Source organism: Symphalangus syndactylus, chromosome 22 (assembly GCF_028878055.3).
Source record: "Symphalangus syndactylus isolate Jambi chromosome 22, NHGRI_mSymSyn1-v2.1_pri, whole genome shotgun sequence".
NCBI classification, from domain to species: domain Eukaryota; kingdom Metazoa; phylum Chordata; class Mammalia; order Primates; family Hylobatidae; genus Symphalangus; species Symphalangus syndactylus.
In genome coordinates this window covers 26,721,589-26,737,312 of record NC_072444.2, presented here as the reverse complement: position 1 = coordinate 26,737,312, position 15,724 = coordinate 26,721,589, and the positions used below count along the sequence as shown (strand labels likewise).

Genomic DNA, 15,724 nt, shown 5'->3' with positions numbered 1-15,724 from the left:
ATAAAGATAAACTATAAGTAAGTAACCTGTGTCTTGAATAACAGGATGTAACAACAGCAGTATGCTGCCTTATTGTATGTAGCATCACTGGGAACTGGTCCTAAGCTTAGTGGCCCATCTCCTCCTCCAGCTGGCCCTTAGGCATTTACACTGTGAGGGTGTGCAAGAGTTGTTAGTTTGCACACACCCTCACTGAGTTGCTTATCCCAAATGCGGATTAATATGTCTTCAATTCTCAAACTTAAAGGCAGAGAAGGGCCGGGTGTGATGGCTCATGCCTGTAATCCCAACACTTTGGGAGGCCAAGTGGGGGTGGATCACCTGAGGTCAGGAGTTTGAGACCAGCCTGGCCAACATGACGAAACCCCGTCTCTACTAAAAATACAAAAATTAGCCAGGCATGGCAGTGCGTGCCTGTAATCCCAGCTACCCAGCTACTCGGGAGGCTGAGGCACAAGGATCACTTGAACCCAGGAGGTGGAGGTTGCAGTGAGCCAAGATCACGCCACTGTACATCAGCCTGGGCGACAGAGCAAGACTCCATCTCAAAAAAAGAAACAGGCAAAGAAGTCACAGGCTTGGGTAACTAAGGTAATTTTGATCATGGGAAGGAAGTAACAAAGCCTATTTTATTAAAACTGTAACTGTCGGCTTGGCACGTTGGCTATTGCCTGTAATCCCAACACTTTGGGAGGCTGAGATGGGTGGATCACGAGGTCAGGAAGTCAAGACCGCCCTGGCCAACATGGTGAAACCTCGTCACTACTAAAAATACAAAAATTGGCCAAGGTGGGTGGATCACGAGGTCAGCAGTTTGAGACCAGCCTGACCAACATGGTGAAACCCCATCTCTACTAAAATACAAAAAAAAATTAGCTGGGCTTGGTGGAGGGCACCTGTAATCCCAGCTACTTGGGAGGCTGAGGCAGGAGAATTGCTTGAAACCAGAAGGCGGAGGTTGCACTGAACCGAGATGCGCCACTGCACTCTAGCCTGGGCAATAAGAGTAAAACTCCGTCTCAAAAAAAACAAAAATGCAAAAATTAGCTGGGCGTGGCAGTGTGTGCCTGTAATCCCAACTACTCGGGAGGCTGAGGCAGGAGAATCACTTGAACCTGGGAGGCGCAGGTTGCAGTGAGCCAAGATTGCACCACTGCACTCCAGCCTGGCAACAGAGCTAGACTCTGTCTCAAAAAAAAAAAAAAAAAAAAAAAACTGTAACTGCCTACCTCCCCCACTCCATATTCTGCTTTCATGCTGATTACTTTGACATAGTTGGATATGGATATTTCTTATATTCTTTCACTCAGACTCTTCTGAAATGAGTAGAAGTGGGAGAGGAGAGAACGTGGGAAGTAGGCTAGCTGTTCGTGAAGTCAAAAAGGAATCGTGTGCAAAATAGTTTTAATTTGTTTCTTCTTCTTAAAAATACATTTCAGCAAGAGCTTTTTAAGATTCTGCATAGTATTTTGTTAAATGGCGAAACCCGTGAGGCTGCTCTCAGTTACATGGCGGCTGTCGTCAATGCCAATATGAAGAAAGCACAGATGCAGGTAGGATTCCTACAGACTGCTTTTCGCTGTTCATCAAATTCATTCATCTGACCCAGATTTAGTCAGTACCTACCAGGCACTGTTCTAGGAATGGGGGTACAGTATTGAACAAGGTAGACGAGCCTCCTGCTTTTGTGGAGCCCATGTTCCACAGGATAAACAAGTAGACATATAAATACATGATTTTAGACAGTCGTATAATCAATGAAGAAAGTAGAGCAAAGTAAATGACATGAGAAGAACTGTAGGTACCAGAAGGAAGGTCTGAAGGTGATTTTTGACTGGGTGGCAGGAAAGGCCTCCCTGAGGAGGTGACATTTGTTTCATAGGAAGGAGCCAGCCATTGTAGTGGCTAAGAAAAGAGCTGTCCAAGGAGGAAACAAAGCAGCTTTGGTACAAGTCCAGCACGCAGGCTTTTGTGGCTGGAGAAGAGTGAACAGGAGGGAATGGCGGGTCCTGGAGTTAGTGAATAGGCAGGGCGCATCGGGTTAGGTTTACGTGATCAGAACTGTCACGGGAGGGTTTTCAGCAGGGAAACCACAAAAGCTGCCATGTAGATGGACCAAAGCGGAAGGGGGCAGCCAGGAACAGACCCAAGGAGGCAGCTGCAAGGGTGTGAGTGCTTCCGTCCAGGTGAGACAGGGCAGTGGCTGCAGCTGCTTTGCCAGAGGAGAAAAGGGTATCCTTCCTTGATTAGTAATAAATAATGAATGAATGATGTGACGTGTATACTCAGAAGCAAAAAACATATAGAGAGAAGAGCACAGATCTTGTGATTTCTGATCATGGTTCCACCGTTTACTAACTGCGGGACCTTAGACAGTTACTCCTCTGTGCCTCCATTTCCTCATCTGCTAAGTGAGGGTACTACTAGTACTGGGTTTATTATATATAAAGCTGTTAGAATGGTGCCTGGTACACAGTGATCACTCAACCAATATTAACTATCATTCTTATCATTGTTGTATTTTTTTTTTTGTAACAGAGGTAATCAAGTTACATTGTTATATTGTTAATGCAGGAGCGTGCTGACGCTATCACCTAGAGAAACAATGTCACATGATAACAAGTGGAGCTACTTGTTTTGATGCTCTTGAGGGAAATGAAGAGGAGAAAGAGGCTGGGCATGGTGGCTCACGCCTGTAATCTCAGCACTTTGGGAGGCTGAGGTGGGAGGATCGCTTGAGCCCAGGCATTTGAGACCAGCCCTGGCAACATAATGAGACCCCATCTCTACAAAATATACAAAAATTATCTGGGCATGGTGGCTGGCGCATGCCTATAGTTTCAGCTACTCGGGAGGCTGAGGCGAGAGGATCACTTGAGCCAGGGAGGTCGAGACCAGCCTGGGCAACAGGGAGACCCCGTCTCTACAAAAAAGATAAAAAATTAGCCAGTGTAGTGGCATACACCTGTAGACCCAGTTATTCAGGAGGCTGAAGTGGGAGGCTTGCTTAAGCCTAGGAGGTTGAGGCTGCAGTGAGCTATGTTTGCACCACTGCACTACAGCCTGGGCAACAGAGTAAAACCCTGTCTCAAAAAAAAAAAAAAAAAGAAAGAAATGTTTATTGTGTTTCTACTTACTAATTTTGAGGCTCAGGCAAATCACTTCAGGGTCTCTGAGTCTTTATTTCCTCCTGTATAAAATGTTAACAGCAGTATTACTGACCTGTAAGAATTATTGTGATGGTTCAGTAAAAGAATGTATAAAGTGGCCGGGCATGGTGGCTCATGCCTGTAATCCCAGCACTTTGGGAGGCCGAGACAGGCGGATCACCTGAGGTCAGGAGTTCGAGACCAGCCTGGCTAATATGGTGAAACCCCGTCTCTACTAAAAATACAAAAAATTAGCCAGGCGTGGTGGCGGGTGCCTGTAATCCCAGCTACACGGGGGCTGAGGCAAGAGAATCACTTGAACCCAAGAGGCGGAGGTTGTAGTGAGCAAGGATTGCGCCGCTGTGTTCTAGCCTGGGCAACAAGAGTGGAACTCCGTCTCAAAAAAAAGAAAAGAAAAGAATGTATAAAATGCCTCATATAAATAATAATTATATGATAGGTGGTATTCAACAAGTAGCACCTGCTAATATAGAATTAATGGAATGACGGTGGTGAGATATATGTCTTCTCATTGACTTTAGGATACAGTTATGTTTGAAAGTTCAGTCTGCTTTCTTATAAAGTTTGCCAAAATTTCTATTCATGTTATTTTAAATACTTTTTCTTGGCTGGGCACAGTGGCTCACACCTGTAATCCCAGCACTTTGGGAGATCAAGATGGGCAGATCACTTTAGGTCCCAGCTACTTGGGAGGCTAAGGTGGGAGGATTGCTTGAGCCTGGCAGGTGGAGGTTGCAGCCGAGATCACCCTCCTTCACTCTAGCCTGGGCAACAGAGCGAGACCCCATCTCAAAAAAAATTTTTTTTAATCTTTAAAAATACTTTTTCTTTTCATCTTTCACAGACAGATGATAGATTGGTGTCTACAGATGGATTTATGCTGAATTTCCTTTGGGTACTGCAGCAGCTAAGTACAAAAATCAAGTTAGAAACAGTTGATCCCACGTATATTTTTCACCCAAGATGTCGGATTACTCTTCCAAATGATGAGACGCGTGTGAATGCAACGATGGAAGATGTGAACGACTGGCTGACTGAACTCTGTGAGTACTGTGTTCATGACTCGGTCATTAAAACACTGCCCTCTTGTCTGTGTGCTAGTAATTCCTCACAGATTGTTACCACCTCACCATAAAATGAACTTATGAGATAGGGAAGCATGATAAAAATTAATACAGTAGGCCTGGCGTGGTGGCTCTTACCTATAATCCCAACATTTTGGGAGGCCAAGGCAGGCAGATCACAAGGTGAGGAGTTTGAGACCAGCCTGACCAACATGGTGAAACCCCGTCTCTACTAAAAATACAAAAATTAGCTGGGCATGGTGGCGCGCGCCTGTAATCCCAGCACTTTGGGAGGCTGAGGCGGGCAGATCACGAGGTCCAGAGTTCATGACCAGCCTGACCACCATGGTGAAACCCCGTCTCTACTAAAAATACAAAAATTAGCGGGTGTGGTGGCACGCACCTGTAATCCCAGCTACTCAGGAGGCTGAGGTAGGAGAATCGCTTGAACCCAGGAGGTGGACGTTGCAGTGAGCCGCGATCACGCCACTGCACTCCAGCCTGGGCAACAGAGTGAGACTCTGTCTCAAAAAAAAGATACAAATGGAAAAAAAATTCAAGTTATCAAAATATATCTATAAACAAGCCAAAACCAAAGTGATAGAATGTAGTAGATGACATTTAATCAATTTATTTAACCTATCTAAAGTGAATTCTGGTGATTCATAGCAAAAATTATAATACTGTTCTCAATAATTCTACTTTTCAGGATATATTCCCAAAGTTGGAGGAAAAAGGAATAATTTTGTTTACATAAATCCTCCCAGTAGTACTATTATTTATAATAGAAAAAAATCAGTAGTTTATTAACATAATTTAATACCATTTCGATATTTAAATATTTCTGTATTGTGTTGAAAAATGGAGATTTTGTACAATACATCGGTAAGGAACATCACCAAAGATTGTTGATGGGCTGGGAATAGTGGCTCACATCCATAATCCCAGCACTTTTGGAGGCTGAGGTGGGAGGACAGCTTGAGTCCAGGAGTTCCAAGACCAGCCTGGGCAAAATAGGGAAACCCCATCTCCACAAAGAAAAACATTAGCCCAGCATGGTGGCACATGCCTGTGTTCCCAGCCACCCAGGAGACTGAGGCAGGAGGATTGCCTGAGCCCAGGAAATCGAGGCTGCAGTGACCTGTGATCTTAGCACTGCACTGCAGCCTAGGTGACAGAGTAAGACCCTCTCTCAAAAATAAAGATTGTGATGGACATCTATATACACATTTAAACGAGGTACAATACCTGGTCCTTGAATGGAGCTAACAGGAATTCTCTTCTTCAAGTAGCATTGTTTAAGTTTACAATTGCAAAAGTATCCTTAAACTTCTGGCTGGGCATGGTGGCTCACACCTGTAATCCCAGCACTTTGGGAGGCCAAGGAGGGTAGATTGCCTGAGGTCAGGAGTTTGAGACCAGCCCGACCAACGTGGTGAAACCTCGTCTCTCCTAAAAATGCAAAAGTAGCCAGGTGTGGTGGCACACGCCTGTAATCCCAGCTACTAGGGAGGCTGAGGCAGGAGAATCACTTGAACCTGGGAGGCGGAATTTGCAGTAAGCCAAGATCGTGCCATTGCACTTCTGCCTGGGTGACAAGAGCAAAACTCTATCTCAAATAAATAAATAAATAAATAAATAAATAAATAAATAGTATCTTTAAACTTCATAAAAATTCAAATGTAATTTTCTCTTCTGAATTGAGCTTTTTCTCTGATTGAGACGTGTAATAGATTTTATTTAGGGAATGATGTTATTTTTCCTAGATGGTGATCAGCCTCCATTTTCTGAGCCGAAATTCCCTACGGAGTGCTTCTTTCTCACCCTGCATGCTCACCACCTCTCTATTCTGCCTAGTTGCCGTCGCTATATCCGCAGACTCCGGGCTATCCGGGAGCTCAATAGGTATGTGCCATGATACCGTGTCCTGGGATTGCCTGAGTTACCACTTTTTCTCAGGGGCAAGCAATTCCATTGTGAACAGTAGTTTTGAATGTTGGGGGAGGTATGTACATTATATAGTGTTCTGTCTGCCTCCACCACCACATCCATGTCGCTTAGTTGTCCACAGTTCTTTACCTGGTGAAGTGATCCAAACCTTGATTTCTGAGAGTTCTGAACCCTGGGTATTTCACTCTGTTTATGGTTACTACAGACTTCCATTAACTTTTCCCACTGGGCATACATTACCAGGAGGCACTTCAAACTTTAAAAGTTTAAAGGATCCCCTGGGTTTCAGACATACCCCTTCTTCCCTGGACTATGAAAAAGTAACCATGGTTTCCCTTGATAACCAAGATCATTTACTCCTGCCTACATGTAATTCTCTTTTTGGCTTGTTCTGTGGCATGAGGAGTCCAAAATGGCCAGAGAGCAGCCTCAAATTTCCAATTCATTAGCACCATCGTTGTGTTTCTTACTCTAAGCATTTTTTCCTGTGTACTGACACCAACAAACAGAAGTCACAGGAACACAGAAGCAAATATTTTTGAGGAGGTTATCTGCAATAATAATGATGCCACTTCTGCTTTTTGGTCTAGAACCTGCGTAGTCTGGCTATGAGAGAAACTGAATCATATTTATATCTCTGTATCTACCTTGCTTAAATCACTTACTAATTCTTTTTTTTTTTTTTTTTTTTTTTTTTTTTTTTGAGACGGAGTCTCGCTCTGTTGCCCAGGCTGGAGTGCAGTGGTACGATCTCAGCTTACGCAACCTCTGTCTCCCAGGTTCAAGCGATTCTCCTGCTTCAGCCTCCTGAGTAGCTGGCATTACAGATGCGCACCACCACGCCCGGCCAATTTTTTTTTTTTTTTTTGACAGAGTCTCGCTCTGTAGTCCAGGCTGGAGTCCAGTGGCATGATCTCGGCTCACTGCAACCTCTGCCACCTGGGTTCAAGCAATTCTCCTGTCTCAGCCTCCTGCATAGCTGGGACTACAGGCACCCGCCACCACACCCAGCTAATTTTTTGTATTTTTAGTAGAGATGGGATTTCACCATGTTAGCCAGAATGGTCTTGATCTCCTGACCTCGTGATCCACCCGCCTCAGCCTCCCAAAGTGCTGGGATTACAGGTGTGAGCCCCCACACCCGGCCCAATTTTTTGTATTTTTTGTAGAGATGGGGTTTCTCCACGTTGGTCAGGTTGGTCTCAAATTCCTGACCTCAGGTGATCCGACCGCCTCCACCTCCCAAAGTGCTGAGATTACAGGTGTGAGCCACCATGCTTGGCCTAAAAATCACTTACTAATTCTAATAGTTACTCTGCAGATTCTTTATGATTTACTTTCTACACATAATCATGTCCATAAATGATGACAATTTTATTTCTTGTACTTTTTTTTCATGCCTTAGTGCCCAGGCTGTAATTTTTAGTACAGTGTTGAATAGAAATAACCTCGAAATTTCCATCTGGTTTCAGTTGGTGGAGGAAAGCTTTCTATGTATCCTTAGTTACCAGATTAAGAAAATTTCCTTTTATTTCAGTAGTTAATTCCCTTAGCACTAGTTGAATTTTATTAAATACTTTTGCCATATCCATTGAGGAGACTAGACTTTTTTCTCCTCTATTCTGTTAATGTGGTTGAATTATATCAGTTGATTTTCTGTTATTAAACCAGTCTTTCACTCCTGGAGTAAACTTAACTTTTATATTAATGTTTCTATATCTAATTGGATATACAATTTGCTAATATTCTGTTTAGGATTTTTGCATCTGTTCAAAAGAAAGCCTGACCTGTAATTTTCATTTCTTGTTAAGTGCATCTCAAATTTTGGTATCAAGGTTATGCTGCCTTATAGAAGAAACTGGGGGCTGGGCACAGTGGCTTACGCCTGTAATCCCAACACTTTGGGAGGCCAAGGCGGACAGATCACCTGAGGTCAGGAGTTGGATGCTAGCCTGGCCAATATAGTGAAAACCCGTCTCTACCAAAAATACAAAAATTAGCTGGGCATGGTTGGCGCACGCCTGTAATCCCAGCTACTTGGGAGGCTGTAGCAGGAGAATCGCTTGAACCCGGGAGGCGCAGGTTATAGTGAGCCAAGACCGAGCCACTGCACTCCAGCTTGACAAGAGAGTGAGACTCCGTCTCAACAAAAGAAAAAAAAAAAGAAAGAACTGGAGAATATTCTCCTGTTTTTTATGTTCCCTGGAAGGGTTTATTGTATAAGAATTATGTTGTTTCTTCCTTAAATGTCAGAAAAAATTCAGTGATAAAGTTGTCAGGGTTTAAGAGTTTTCTGTGTGGAGATGTTTTTAATTATGGATTTAAGTCAATTAACATATATAAGACTATTTAGATTTTCATTACATCATGTGTCAGTTTTTCTAAAGTTTGAAAATGTTTTGGCATGAAGTTGTTCATAATATCCTTTTATCATTTTAATGTCTGTAGGATCCTTATTATTTCTGCTTTTATTTATTTATTTTAGTTTTTGAGAGGAGTTTCACTCTTGTTTCCCAGGCTTGTTGCCCAGGCAGGAGTGCAATGGCGCAATCTTGACTCACCTCAACCTCTGCCTTCTGGGTTCAAGCGATTCTCCTGCCTCAGCCTCCTGAGTAGCTGGGATTACAGGCATGCACTACCACGCCCAGCTAATTTTGTATTTTTAGTAGAGACAGGGTTTCTCCATGTTGGTCAGGCTGGTCTCGAACTCCTGACCTCAGGTGATTCACCTGCCTAGGCCTTGTTGGGATTACAGGTGTGAGCCACTGCACCCGGCCCATTTTAATTGGCTTTCTTCTGCCTCTTGAGATGGATATTTAGATCATCCTTTCCAACCCTTTCGCTTATGTATGTACTTAAGACTATTTTGTTTCCCTCTTAGTGTGGCCTTAGCTGCATCCCTCATTTTTGGTATATCATATCTTATTACTCAGTTCAAAATGTTTTCTAATTTTTGTTTGTTCTTATATAACCTGTGGGTTATTTCAAAATATATTATTTAAATTCTAGGTTCTTAGGGTATTTGTCTATGTATCTTTTGTTAATTGATTTCTAGCTAAATTCCATCATGGTAAGAAAATATATTTTATGTGATTTGTGTCTTTTGAAGTTTATTGAAATTTACTTTATAGCCTTTTACATTAGTAGACCTGAAAAGACTGCTATCTGTGTTGTTTTTACAGTGTTCCACATACATTATTTAGGTCAAGTTTGTTAATTTTCTGTTCAAGTTTTCCTTACATCTAATGATTTTATCAGCTTATAATATCAATTTCTGAGAGAAGCTTATAAAAAATTCAAATTATGATTGTGGATTTATCTGTTTCTTTATCCTCCGATGGATTACCTTCTGGGATACCGTCACTCCCACTGGCTTTAGAGGGTTCATTTCAATGGAACCATCTAGAACCTTTGCTCCCGGCTTGCAGCACATAGCCTTTATTGTGCTTTCCAGAGACATTTATGTTCACCTCATCTGTGTATTTTTCAATGCTGTGGTTTAAGAAGTATCTTCTAGGACATAGTTGGGGTGTGTATATGCATATTGGAAGGAGGATTATCTGAGCAAATCACATAAGGTAAATCCACCTTAATTTTCCAAGCTCTTTAAGTTTTGAATCATTTCCTCTGAATTAGATCGAAGAATATTTAGCAACTCAGCTTCATTCAGTATAGGTCACTGTCAATTCAGAGTTTCGGTCAACTAGTTGGTTGCACAATATAAACCTCTCCCAACTCAGAATAATACTGAATTCAGGGTCTCTGGTAGGTATAATCATGTCAGTGATTTTAGCCCTACATAGAAGTATATCAGCATTTTCTTCTCTTGCTGATCAAGCATCCTCAGAATCCATTCCCATACATAATCCTACATAACCGTCATGTTTCTGCAGTACATATGTGGTAGGTAGAATAATGGCATCTCAAAGGTACCCACATCCTGGTCTCAGAACCTGTGAATATGTTATCTAACTTGATTAAAGGGACTTTGCAGCTGTGATATCAGGTTCATGATCTTGAGGTAGGGAGATTATCCTGGATTATGTGGGTAGGTCCAGTGTCATTGCAAAGGTCTTCATAAGAGGGAATCAGGAGGGTCAGAGGAAGAGAAGGAATGTAATGGGGAAGCAGAGGTTGGAGTGGTTTGGGGTCATGAGCCAATCCGGTAACCTCTGGAAGCTGGAAAAGGCGAGGAAACTTGTTCTCCTCTAGAGCCTCCAGAAGGAACCATCCCTGCTGACCCCTTTTAGAACTCTAAGACTATAATTGTGTGGTTTGGAGCCACTGAGGTTGTGGTAACTTGTTACAGCAGCAATAGAAAACTAGCATAACACATTAGCAAATCTTGCCATTTTTTTTCTTCAAATATGTGCTTCTCTTGCATCTAATTTTGTAATAAGGCCATAAGGACAGTCCTTGATCTGACTGTAGCTGTGGTTCTGGAAGCAAAGAGGGATGATGGGATAGAACCTAGGGGAAAATAGCATTACCCTGCAAGGTGACTACCTCCAATGAGGTCATTATAGAAACTGCTTCTGCTAGCAAGCAAGGCTCAGGGAATTTAGAGATTTAGGTACTTGGAGTCAGCTATTTCTCCCAAACTCCTCCATTTGAACTCTTTGGGTCCCAGTCTTTGCCTTAACTTTCAGATAAGAGGTCCAGTAAAGTTATTAATTTCTTCTGTACTGTAATTTGTAGAAGTGGAGCTGCTCCTTTCCTTTACAACAGCCTTAGAAACTCCTGATTCATTCACATTTCCTGGAGATAAGAATTTAAAATCTGAAGCCTGTCATTTTTTTTTTCTATAAGCTCCGCAACATAGTTAGAGGTAGCCACTCCACATCCTCATTCCAGATCACCAGGGATCATTTATATAGCTGTTTCTCTACTCAGAGCCTTGGGCTACCAGTGTTCCATCCTCAAATACTAATTGTATCTTCACCATCCAGCCCAATCAAAGAACTGGTCCCAGAGCCCCATTTTTTTCATGAAGGCCTATTACCTATAAACTCTTGTAATACCAGTAACCATATAGGTCATTATCTTAGTTTCCTATGACTGCAGCAACAAATTACCACTTTAGTCACTTAAAACAATACATATTACAGTTCTGAAGGTCAGGAGTCCTAAAATCGGCCCAGCAAAGTGGCTCACACCTGTAATCCCAACACTTTGGGAGGCCGAGGTGGGCAGATCACATGAGGTCAGGAGTTCGAGACCAGCCTGGCCAACATGGTGAAACCTCGTCTCTACTAAAAATACAAAAATTAGCCGGGCATGGTAGCGCATGCATGTAGTCCCAGCTACTCAAGAGGCTGAGGCAGGAGAATCGCTTGAACCCTGGAGATGGAGGTTGCAGTGAGCTGAGCTTGTGCCACTGCACTCCAGCCTGGGAGACAGAGCGAGACTCTGTCTCAAAAAAAGAAGATCAAGGTTGCATTCCCTCTGGAGGCTCTAGGGGAGAATCTCCTTTGCCTTTTCCATCTTCTAAAAGCTGCCTACGTTCCTCTGATCATCATCACCCCCCACCCCACCCCGCCTTACTGTATTTTCAAAGCCAGCAACATAGTATCTTTAGATCTCCTTCACTTGGCTGGTGTATCCCAGCACTTTGGGAGACTGAGGTGGGTGGATCACTTGAAGTCAGGACTTTGAGACCCGCCTGGCCAACATGGTGAAACCCTTTTCTACCAAAAAATACAAAAATTAGCCAGGCATGGTAACGCACCCCTGTAGTCGCCACTACTCAGGAGGCTGAAATACGAGAATTACTTGAACCCAGGAGGTAGAGGTTGCAATGAGCTGAGATCGTGCCACTGCACTCCAGGGCAACAGAGTGAGAGACCCTGTCTCAAAAAAGCAAAAAACAAGGCCAGGCACGTGGCTCACGCCTGTAATCCCATCACTTTGGGAGGCCAAGGCAGGTGGATCATTTGAGGTCAGAAGTTCGAGATCAGCCTGGCCAACATGTTGAAACCCCATCTCTACTAAAAATATAAAAGTTAGCCAGGCCTGGTGGCAGGTGCCTATAATCCTAGCTAATTGGGAGGCTATGGCAGGAGAATCGCCTGAACCCGGGAGGCAGAGGTTGCAGTGAGCCAGATGATGACACTTTACTCCAGCCTGGGCAATAGAGCGAGACTCAGTCTAAAAAAAAAAAAGACAACAAGAAGATCTCCTCTCTCTGACCTTTGCTTCCATTGTCCCATTGTCACATCTCCTTCTCTGTCTCTGAGTCCTTTTTTCTCTTAGAAGGACCTTTGTGATTACATTGGGCCTTCCCAAATCATCCAAGATACTCTTCCCATCTCAAAGCCCATACCCTTAATCACATCTACAACGTCCCTTTCTCCATGGGAGATCACATGTTCACAGGTTCCCTCGAAGGATTCGGATGTGACAATTTTGGAGGAGCCATTCTTTTGTCTGCCATACTCATGTTTCAGTTATAGACAAAAGAATCCAGTTCTTCTGGGATAAGCAGAAAGGGGAACTAGTTGGGTTATTGAATCATTGGAATGGCTGTAATAGAGGTTCCCAGAGCTATACTTTGAACAAGGAAGCTGCTTCGGAGGTCAGCCTGACAGCACAGCCTCTGCCACAGCTTCAGCCAAAACCCCTCTACCACTGTACTTCCAGAAGGATCATGCAATCAAGCAATCACTTCACAGTACTCACCTTGCCTTCAGTGAGGGTTCATCTCGGTGGAAACTAGGTCTTACAAAAATGCTGGCAGGAGGGGAGTCTAGGAAATCCAGCTTTTGGAGATGTAGCAACCTCTAGTATTACACACAACGTCATGATAGAAAGGGGTTGAAACAGTGTTAAGTGAGTCGATCTTCAAAATATGCATCCTATTAGGTGATGGGGAAGCCTTTACTGCAGAGACAGATGGTGTTTGAGCAGACACCTGAGGGGAGTGAAGGAGCAAAGCCAGAGATAACCTCAGAGAAGAGCACTCCGAGCAGAGGGAACAGTTGTAAAGGACGATGCTGTTAGTAAAATAGCCTTTTGTTTTGGGTAATTGAATAGGCAAAGTAACCTTGAATTTTCATGAGAGACTTCTTTTTTTCCCTCCCAGAAAAATAAGGGAACAATGTACTTTCTTGCAACAAAAAAGATGATTATTTTCACCAAATCTATAGCGCCATCCATTCGAAGACACATCATTGTTTTAGGAACCAATAAAAAAGAAAAATATGGCCGGACGCGGTGGCTCATGCCTGTAATCCCAGCACTTTGGGAGGCTGGGGAAGGCGAACCACAAGGTCAGGAGTTTGAGACCAGCCTGCCCAACATAGTGAAACCTCGTCTCTACTAAAAATACAAAAAATTAGCTGGGCATGGTGGTGAGCACCTGTAATCCCAGCTACTTGGGAGGTTGAGGCAGGAGAATCACTTGAACCCAGGAGGCGGAGGTTGCAGTGAGCTGAGATTGCACCACTGCACTCCAGCCTGGTGACAGAGCGAGACTCTGTCTCAAAAAAAAAAAAAAAAAAAAAAAAAAAAAAAAAAAAAGAAAGAAAAATGCTGCCAATTAAACTATGACTTGCCGCTGGTTGTAAGATATACTCTGATTTTAAAGATGTTACAATGAGAAAACAAAAAACTGCGTGTGAGAGTCAGTGAAATGGGCAAGATGAATGGGTAAGATGGATCCGGCTGTTTTCTTTCATTTGACTGTTAGTCTTTGATTTCAGAACTGTAGAAGATTTGAAAAATAATGAAAGCCAATGGAAAGATTCCCCACTGGCAACTAGACACCGCGAAATGCTGAAGCGCTGTAAAACTCAGCTTAAGGTTTGTATAGTTAAGTGGAATAATTATAGACCAGCCTCATAATGGTAATTTTCCCAACAGAATATATGCCTTGAGTGAGCAGTTTAGTGTCCTTACTTTTTCTTCATTATTCTTTTCCCTTCTGATAAAATAGTATATGTTAAAACTTGTCGATACCTGACTTATATGTGTATATAATGGTTTCAGTCTCAGGACAGAATATGGATAGATATGCTTCTGCTGTGACTATGAATGCTTAATGGGTTTTATGATTCTCAGTTTAACATCACCTCCATTGGCCGGGTGCAGTGGCTCACGCCTGTAATCCCAGCACTTTGGGAGGCCTAGGCGGGCAGATCACGAGGTCAGGAGATGGAGACCATCCTGGCTAACACGAAACCCCATCTCTACTAAAAATACAAAAAAAAATTAGCCAGGCGTGGTGGCGGGCACCTGTAGTCCCAGCTACTCGGGAGGCTAAGGCAGGAGAATGGCATGAACCCGGGAGGCAGAGCTTGCAGTGAGCCGAGATCGTGCCACTGCACTCCACCCTGGGCGACAAAGCGAGACTCCGTCTCAAAAAAAAAACAAACCAACAACAAAAATCACCTCCCCTTCCCTGCCTTTTGCAGGGCTCTCTTCACCTGCTGTCTCCCACCCCCTCGCCCCAACACTCATCCAGTATATCTAGCCATGCATTTCCATGATATTTGACAAAGAGCATCTGTGGTAGTGGAAAGATCTCTTTCCTTTGCCCCTCATTCTTTCTAATTGAAAATGATTCATCACACAAAACCTAACTATAGATGGGTATATTCTTGCTGGTGAAACATAGCTAAAAACATATGCCAGCTGATATTGTACAAATAAAGCATAGATAGCAAATTTATGCATTTTTCTTCTATTCATGTTCCAGTTAAAAACCTGAATGTTAGCTGGTCACGCATTCTGTTGAACAGTAGGATAATATGTGGAAAGTTTACCTGACATAGCTTTCTAGTACCAGTTAAGATTTCAGTTTTATTTACTAATAGACTAGACTTCTTCAAGATGCACAATTAACCAGGGGCCCTTATCTGGGGTCTGTGGACCCCCCTAAGCAGTCCACAGATATGTTTCAAGGGGATCTATAAACTGCTTAAATGGCCAGGCACGGTGGCTCACACCTGTAATCCCAGCACTTTGGAAGGCTGAGGCGGGCAGATCACCTGAGGTCAGGAGTTCGAGACCAGCCTGGCCAACATGGTGAAACCCCGTCTCTACTAAAAATACAAAAATTAACCAAGTGTGGTGGCACATGACTGTAATCCCTGCTATTCGGGAGACTGAGGCAGGAGAATTGCTTGAGCCTGGCAGGCAGAGGTTCCAGTGAGCCGAGATTGTGCCACTGCACTTCAGCCTGGGCAACAGAGCAAGACTCTGTCTCAAAATAAATAAATAAGAAACAAAAAAACTGCTTAAATGTATACATCAGTGTGTGCATGCATGTGTGTGTAATTCTGTCAACAGGCCTCTAGGTAGGAATTCCATCCTTAGTGGACAGCATTTTGCCCAAGGGCAGCTCGTAAGAGGCGGTGCTGGAATTCAAACACTGGTTGTTTGGCTTTTTCCCACTAACCACCCTGACACCCAAAGGGCCTCCCTGTCGCCACTCTGTCATCATCAGGTTATTTACTTGTGACCGTTGGAACTCAACATTTTGAGCTTTAACTGTGTGCTAGACCTGGTGGTACTCAGTGGTTTGCTTGCCACGCCTTTTTT

At 43.3% G+C, this 15,724-nt stretch overlaps 1 protein-coding gene across 6 annotated transcripts in view; it reads left to right on the top strand.

Annotated features, from left to right (window-relative positions):
• UBE4B (ubiquitination factor E4B) overlaps window positions 1–15,724 on the top strand; it is a 156,099-nt gene that overhangs the window by 103,984 nt on the left and 36,391 nt on the right. For 4 of the 6 annotated variants that reach the window (XM_055261863.2, XM_055261857.2, XM_055261859.2 and 1 more), the window contains 4 exons: window positions 1,440–1,553; window positions 4,015–4,213; window positions 6,001–6,139; window positions 13,885–13,984. In XM_055261863.2, coding sequence (XP_055117838.1) covers window positions 1,440–1,553; window positions 4,015–4,213; window positions 6,001–6,139; window positions 13,885–13,984 — 552 coding nt within the window. The remainder of the gene's footprint in view (window positions 1–1,439; window positions 1,554–4,014; window positions 4,214–6,000; window positions 6,140–13,884; window positions 13,985–15,724) is intronic. The other 2 variants (XM_055261860.2, XM_063631926.1) reach the window with 1 other exon arrangement.